This window comes from Epinephelus lanceolatus, chromosome 9 (genome assembly GCF_041903045.1).
Source record: "Epinephelus lanceolatus isolate andai-2023 chromosome 9, ASM4190304v1, whole genome shotgun sequence".
Lineage (NCBI taxonomy): Eukaryota > Metazoa > Chordata > Actinopteri > Perciformes > Serranidae > Epinephelus > Epinephelus lanceolatus.
Window position 1 is genome coordinate 33878824 of NC_135742.1, and position 8075 is coordinate 33886898.

General features: G+C 41.3%; 1 protein-coding gene across 1 annotated transcript; it reads right to left on the minus strand.

Annotated features, from left to right (window-relative positions):
* Positions 1-2463: 2463 nt before the first annotated feature.
* Positions 2464-7732, minus strand: vsig8b (V-set and immunoglobulin domain containing 8b). Its single transcript, XM_033619029.2, has 8 exons — positions 7595-7732; positions 7231-7310; positions 5489-5658; positions 5107-5299; positions 4735-4884; positions 4507-4629; positions 3238-3376; positions 2464-3149 (listed from the first exon to the last, which is right to left on the minus strand). The coding sequence occupies exons 2-8, from the start codon at positions 7301-7303 to the stop codon at positions 2906-2908; spliced, it is 1092 nt and encodes a 363-aa protein (XP_033474920.1). The 5' UTR covers positions 7304-7310; positions 7595-7732; the 3' UTR covers positions 2464-2905.
* Between the last annotated feature and the right edge of the window lie 343 nt (positions 7733-8075).

Genomic DNA, 8075 nt, shown 5'->3' on the forward strand with positions numbered 1-8075 from the left:
AGCAAGGTGAAATCCTCGGATTTACGTGTTCCTTGGCTGGGATTTATAAGCATTTAGGTGTGATTTGCATCAGTTGTGACCACAGGTAGTGGTGACGGTGTATTTGCATTGACATGGGGTGGGCAGGATATGTGCTCATTAGGAATATCCGGTCACTTTACTGTGTGTGGATCAGTGCGGCGTGACAGCTCAGCCAGTCCGCAGACCACACTCTGCCGGCTACGAATGCAAATGGTTATTCCTGCAGCTCGGCCACAAACACGAAACCGCACACACACTCACACACACCTAGTTACCTGATAAGAAAAGCAAATCACCTCTGAATCACCTTCAGGAGCCTTTATAATGCACTACCTTATCACCATAGTTTGTGCCGGGGAGGACACAAACTTTGTAGACAGACTTTTAACAAGAAGCTGACCTCAATTATATTTTACTTTGTATTTAATTCAGATTGTTTGTTTGCTTGCTCTACATACATAACTATCCAGTCGTAGCAAACACAGTCCTGATTTCATGAGCAATTAATACAGCTTACCCAGGTCCTCATCCACCTTCATGAATAACACTTTAACTTAGTTGATTCTATTATTGTAATGAATGATATATTTTATACTAAACAATCCACAGCCAAATTTTGAGGAGAAATTCTGCTCTTTTTCCACAATAGCTTTAAAAAAAAAAAAAAGTCTTTTTTCATGCAGAAACTCTTTGAATCTAGATATGAAAGAACATTCTGCAGTGGGAGCCTTTGCTCTTTAAAAAATAATTACTATGCCAACACTATGAGGAGTTCTGCCCTCTAAGAAACTTATTATTAAAAGAAGAGATTATGTGGTTTCCAAGTGAGGTTGCCAGACAAGCATTTGTAATTAATTACTGTATCTGTTTCTCCAGTCCACGCATGGATCAAAGGACAGGCTTGTGTACCCACTTAAAATACTTGAGTACTCAGAGAAAAACCGAGCAAACGGAGAGATACAGACGTGGGCATGTACCAACAAAAGTTGACAAGTTTTCAATTTGTCTTCGTGTGAAACAAACAAATGACAAAAAAACACCCCAGAGACATAGTAAACATGTTTTGAGTGAGTGTGTGTGTGTGTATGTGTGCCGCCCACATGGATGGATTACTGAACGGATCTACCAGGCACAGGCCCTGGGGCTCAAAGTGTCAAACCCCCCCAGGCCTACACTTGCATGGAGATTGTCAACAAGGTGTCCAAATAGAAGCTGGACAAGCAAGTGAAAGCCCTGGTGTGTGAGGTGTGCTGTAACAACCTGTCAGACGAGGAAATATGCAAACTGTATTGGAAAAAAGGGCAAAACGACTAAAAAAGACACAAAATGACAACAACAAAAAAAGCAGTCACCATGTAGTTGTGTGTTTCCAGTCTTGTGTAGGAGAGGCGGTGGGGCCTTTTACACATCTGTGCCCAGGGGCCCATTGTCTCATAATCTGCCCCTTGCTGCTTGTTAACTTTTAAATAAAAGCTAATTTGAAAGAGAGGGAAGCCTGTCTTAAAACTGAAAGTTTGATGCTTTTTGGTTCTGGTCATTTGAAACAGCAACACTGTTTCTCAACAGCCTCTACAGTTTCAAGCCTGATGGGGGGGGGGGCGGGATTCTGATATTAAGGGGGCCCTTGGCAGAATTTATTACCAAGGGCCCACCAACCCTCACCACTTCTCGCAGCTCTTATTAATTCAGCATACACCTTTTGAAGATGGGTTCACGCCAATACAGACGAGAGGTGGGGCCGCGGGCAAAGTGCTGACTCTGGATTTGCAGAGTGGCAGCTGCAGGTTAGCGCCTCAACTACCAGCTGTTAGACTAATAACTAGTTTACCGGCTGCCGAGCGAAAACTGGAGAAACACACAACACAAATGATGCAATTTTGTAGCTCTTTTGTTCTGCAAATGATTTTTTTTTTTCCCAGGAGGCAAATGCACATAAGAAGATCAGGGGCAAAACTGGCTTCAGTCTCTCTCAATAATCTGATTCATGAGCAGCTCAAAGTTTGAATTTATATTTATCCAGTTGCAGCCCTGAAAATAGCCAGTTTCCAATCTGCGGACACAGACAGATCATTTTTTTCCCACCATGTTTATGTACAAAGTTCAGAATTTTAACGTTTCGCACAATCTTCATCTTCACTGCTCTCCCAAACATTATGACCCACTCTAATTAAATTGTATTTCAGCCTCTGACAGTATAGATAATTTCTTTTCATATCATATTTAATTTTGCATGTCAAAACAAAATATCTTATTCCATTATAATGCCAAAATAAGACTCATTCAATTAAGTTTTCATCTTCTACAAAGACATTGTTACATCCTGCATCCTGTGAGTGGGAGATGTGTTTCAAATGTTATGTTGTTGTGTTGTGTCAGCCCTTATACCATCAAGCATAAAAGATGGAGCCCTGACACAAAACTGAACGCTCAGCAAGCTCTAAATGGGATTTAGAGGGTCATTAAAACATGTTTTATTGTACACATATTTCTAAAAAAGTAATAAATTGATTGTCGTGTGCGTCATAGAAAAAAAGCCTCAGTAAAAATATGAGTTTTTTGATATACATAAATACATTTTACATAGCTTTAGCAAAATCAGTGTAACAATGAGAACCTATTCACTAGCAGTGATGTGCTACAGTGCATTATGAAAGTCAACCAGCTGTACATTTGTATTTGTCTAAGGGTTGAGGTAAGATTTTATGAGTCCCCAGCAGTTCCACACCAGCACTCCCATTATTCTCCAGGTAAATATACTGCAAAGCACCATTTGTCATATACATACTTTACATGGAGGTCTTTATATGTGTTACACTTAAAAGTCCTTTCTTCAGGGGCGTCGTCATATTAAAGATAAAAAATCTATGATGCATTTGGAGTATGTTTACACAGGGTATCCATATCGATGGTCGTATTTTAGAGGAGCACGGCTGTCCCCTGCAGTGGTTGGCTGTGATGCGCCGTTGCTCTCGCCTGTGTAGATGGGACTGTGTCCTGATTCACTGATGCTGGGCAGGTGCTTCTTCACAGAGCTGTACTGCACCCCGGGGTGGGTGCGGTATGCCAACACTGAGCGTAAACTGGAGGCTCTGCTGGAGGGTTGGCTCTCTGGGGCCTGGGCGTCCTCCCTGAGGAGGCAAGTGACACATCAAAAGATCCTCAGATTTAAGACCATCTCATGCATGTTTGAAATCGTCTCCAGCTCTGATATGTTACCTTATTTCATTTGCCACCTCTTTTTCGTAGCGACGCTTGTGGCAGCAGCAGACCAGGAGCCAGATGAGAAGCAGGAGGAGTAGCAGCAGCAGGAGAGCACCTATCACTGCCCCGACTATGACACCCACCTTATTGGTAGCTGGAAGAAAAGACATGGTGCTTTATTATGCCTGTCCTTATTTTTTGTCATAATGTTACAATGTCGGATGTTAATATTGAACGTGACCAAAGTTCCAAATAATGAGATAAGCGACTGTAAAAGTAATCCCTGTGAGCATAAACCTCAGGCTTCAGACTGTTCTGACTACTCTGTTTACAAATGTTTTTCCTCTGCTTTCGAAAGAAGCTGAAATCAGCTTGTGACGAATTTCTACATTACGTAGTCTACACTGCTACATGTGGCTACATCCTAATATCAGGGACACATATAAACTTTGTTGCCAATGTTGTTCATGTGTCCCAGAAAGAGGGTGAATACAGGCATTAGGGCACAGACAGTATGATGAAAATTAATTGTTTTAAAACCTTAAAGCATGTAGACACGTTCTAGCAGAAACCCAAATAAGCAGAAACCTGAAAATAGTAATAATAATAATAATAATAATAATAATAATAGGTCCCCTTTAAGGTGAAAGAAGTGTAGCTTTCCTTCCTTGGCCGCAACCCAGTAGCTAGAATAAATCTTGGCATTGTACCTTTGTGCAAACCACAGAAACATTGTGTGTGTGTAATTATGTAGCAAATAAATTGAAACTTTACATTTCAAGACTGTGGTTAACATGTGGTTAGGTTTAGGCACAAAAACCACTCAGTCATGGTTAAAGAAAAGATCACGTTTTGACTTAAAATACCCAGTTTTGTGGCACTATCCCAGTAGGTCTCACAACAATTACTCGCTAAAACACAACTGGTTTTGTTGTTTGTTGGTCTCAAAAAGTGGTCTATGTCTCGCCTAGGTGTCACGCCATCAACCATCCCCTCCACCTCCTGATCACAAAATCAGGTTATATACTATGTCATTTTAGAAATGTTGATATGATAATCATGAAATGTATAAATTTAATGTTTTTGTGGTTTGCAGAAACATAAAACACCAACAGTTAGCCTACTTCTGGCGAGTTGGCTGTGGGCTTGCATGTAATTCCACAACTTGCATGACAGACTGCAGCAAATACTCAGTCTACTCCACCATGCAGACCACAATTTAAAAGCTTCCTTGGTGTTAAATACTTAAAAGTAAAATTAGATGATGATGTCGCACAGACTTACGGTTGTATGCATGCAGTGCATATTTACACTGTCCTTTGCCCACAGCATTTTTTGCCTCACACACATAAGTTCCAACGTTGCTGTCTGTATGGTTCCTTATCAAAAGCTCTCCAGTCTGTAGGTCTTAATGAAAGGAGAGAGCTTTCAGTACAAGCATATTTTACAAATGCAGCATGATGAAAAGTGCTATAGAGAAGCCTTTTTTTGTCTGTAAAGTTGCTTCTTCACCTTGGGTCGCAGTGGCTGGTATGGTACCACTCTCTCTCCTCCATGTGTAAGTGAGAGGAATAGATCCCCGAGATGACTTGCAGCGGAGGGCGACCGTGCCACCTTTCTCCTCGCCGCCTTCGACCCAACACTTTGGAGCTGATGGGGGGACTGGAGACAGAAAAACAAATAAACACATCAATGCTTTAGTTCATCATGGGAGGGTTAGAGGTGTGGGAGAGGAGAACAATGTGAGGTATGGCTACAGAGAGAGGTGTGATCACTGACTGAGAGTGTCTACATTCCATATGAGTGAGAGCTCCATTTAAAAGAGGAATGAGCAGACTGAGAAAATGAACAGGTAGAACCGGTAAAAGAGCAGTTCCTTCTCACCCAACACTGCCACAGTGACTTTTCTCATGTCGACACCCGGCGCCTTCTTGACTTTACACTGGTAGGTGGCTGTGTCTGAGGGCCTCAGATCAGAGAGAGAGATGGAAGCGTCTCCCAGCTTGGGGTCCGTTATGAACTTGAGCCTTTTGGGGTCGCCGTAGTTGTCCGTCTTGCCCCCTGCATACGATAAGATCTGAAATGCAAAGATTGGGTTGAGTGATGACACCTCTTCAAAAGCAGGTTTTCCCAGTAACAGAGCCCAAAGGTAAAAATATATAACCCCAGCTCTTGCATGTTTAATGAACACTCTCATAATTTGCCCAACCTCCCAGACAGGATTTTTCTCTGAAACATTCCTCTCTGTCTTCAAACCCACACCCACCAGTTTGTCTTTCTGTGTCATGTCCGGGCTCATGTTGTACCACTCAATGTCCAGCTCTCCTGTGTCTCGGGAGTCGGGGGTGTACGTGCATCCCAAGATGACTGTCTCCCCCTCAGCCTTCTGAATGGTCTGTGGGCCGGAGGATGTCACCTGCATCGCTTCTGTCACATCTAATGGGTCCGAAAAATTACAGTCAGCTTTGTCTGACTCATAATATACACTGATTCCACCCTCCAATTTTCATAATCATCTACCCAGGCCAAAAGACAAACATACAAAAAGACAGAAAAATAATAATTTCTCTCTCAAATGCATTAATATTTTTCCAACTTAATGGCTTTCAAGCTCTGGGCTTGTGCTCATAAACAGTCTCAGATTGGAGTAGGTGCTGATCTGAGACTAATTGGCCTCTTAAGTCAAACTGAGGAGGATTTGGAGCAGGAATAGAAGCAAAAGTGGTATTTTTGTGAAAATGGGTTATGTATTAATTTAAAACTCTTGAGGCTCATTAGTTGTCAGAAATATATGGGCAAATGATGATGAAAAGTGAATGGATGGGCACACATGAAAAATGTACTTGACAAGTGGCAGTTAAAAGCTGTTTCTGGGTTGACACACACCCTGCTGACTCACTGTTTATGGCCATGGATTTTAATTATTCCTGATAGCTTGACGTTTATAGAAAGAACTCGAAGCTGATTGTTATTACGTGGCGATGTGTTTCAGCAGATCGGAGCTATTTATCTTGGTAATGTTGTCATTCAACTTCTCAGACATCTGGAGCAAACTTCTCACCACCGTTTCTCCCATCTAGGTGATTAACCTTCGCTAAACGTCTGAATGGACCACGTTGATAAATCAAAACAGCCTCTCTTTTGACACCATTAAATCCACTATATCACTCTGAAAGCACTTCAATGCCACTGCCACAAAACAAGCTACATCAGAGGTATTTATGAAGGCATGTAAATGGCAGATGTGACGAAGGGAAATTGAAGGAAAAAAAAAAAAGGCTCAAATTAGTCAGTCAAATGTTTACACTGCAAAAGCCCCTCTGGGCAAAAAAGCTGTGATCTACAGAAGACGTGTTTTCCATGTGGAGAGGCATCTAACTTTCAAGTGAGTGCAGTCTCTAAGTTTGACACAAAGAGCTGCAAATATTCAAATCCTATGCACCTCCTTTTGGGCCCAGACGTGATAAGAGCTTTGCATGTGTTCTTTATGTACTCTTTCACTCTGCTGTGTATGCTTGATTTAATTTCACCTCTGTTTTTGTGTTGTTTGTCTATCAAAATACACAGCCTGGATTGAAATCAAGTAATTAAAGTCTCTCAGTGTCTTACTTTACAAATGCACACACCAGTTTGAACCTTAGCAACAGGAGCACATATGAAAAAAGCTATGAATGTGATGCAGGGTACCTGCCAGCTGCCTAAATTATATGTACACGGTTCATTGATTGTCAGCAATGCAATCCAGCAGTTCGTATTACTGTCGGATCATAAGCTAAGAGCATGTCAGACTGGTCGCTGTATTGTGTGAGTCACGGAGCAGACAGAAAAAACACCAGTTCTGTCAGTGAGCATATATTCTCTGCTCTCTATGATCAGAATATTAGTGCCTTCCTGTGTAAAGGGCAGTCAGGGGGCAAGGAAAAGCAATTAAAGACAAATGCTGTATTTGCTTCAGCCTTACTTATCCGAGACCTTAAACATATTCCTTAGACATAAAATTAGACTCACCTGTTTTCCACTGGATTGTTAGCAGAAACAACACAGCCACCTTTAGCCTCAGACTTGTGAATACAAGCTCCATTATAACCCTGAAAGCAATGAAGTGAAGAAATTACTGTGAGGGTGTATTTCCAGTGAACGTCTACTACCTTTGTCTCTAATTTGATTCCACAACAGTGAAAAGGTCTCTTCAGTATCGTCATCCACCTCTCTAACACAGTTGTTTATCTTAAATCTAACCATGCACCTTGGAGCTGCTCTAAAATAAATATCAATGTAAAACAAGCAGAGGTAAGATCAACTGTTTGGTTCTTAAGTACACACAATAGAAAGAAAATCAAATAGAGGAAAAAATAAAGTAGTTCCGACTTACCTTAAAGTGGAGAAATAATCCAGAGTTAAGGTACGTCCTTGGAGGCCTGGCAGTGTCTCAGTACTGGTGGAGCCTGCTTATTTTGTTCTCAGGTGAAACTCAGTAGCAATAACTATGGCCACACCCTCTCTGTCCATAGTGCATCTGTTGGCCACTCCTAGAGTTGGCAACATTTCGAATAGGTTTTATTTTTGGCAACTCCTTTTTGTAGGTTGGAAATGAGTTCATTTACTTAACAATAAGTTTTGAATGTTAGTATTTGTTCTCTAATCACGGGCTAATGTGTAGCAGCTTACGAGAGAGATGATTACCTGTTAGTGTTGAGCTGTTTGACAGCTTATGTTGCTGCACTGCATTTTATGCTGGTAAACATATCAGTTATCTGTCATGCCATATCAACTTCCTGTGTGCAGTATAATAGGACTTCTGTACACTGTGATGTAGTTTACATGTAGTCAAATTGATTTCTGAAAATAACACA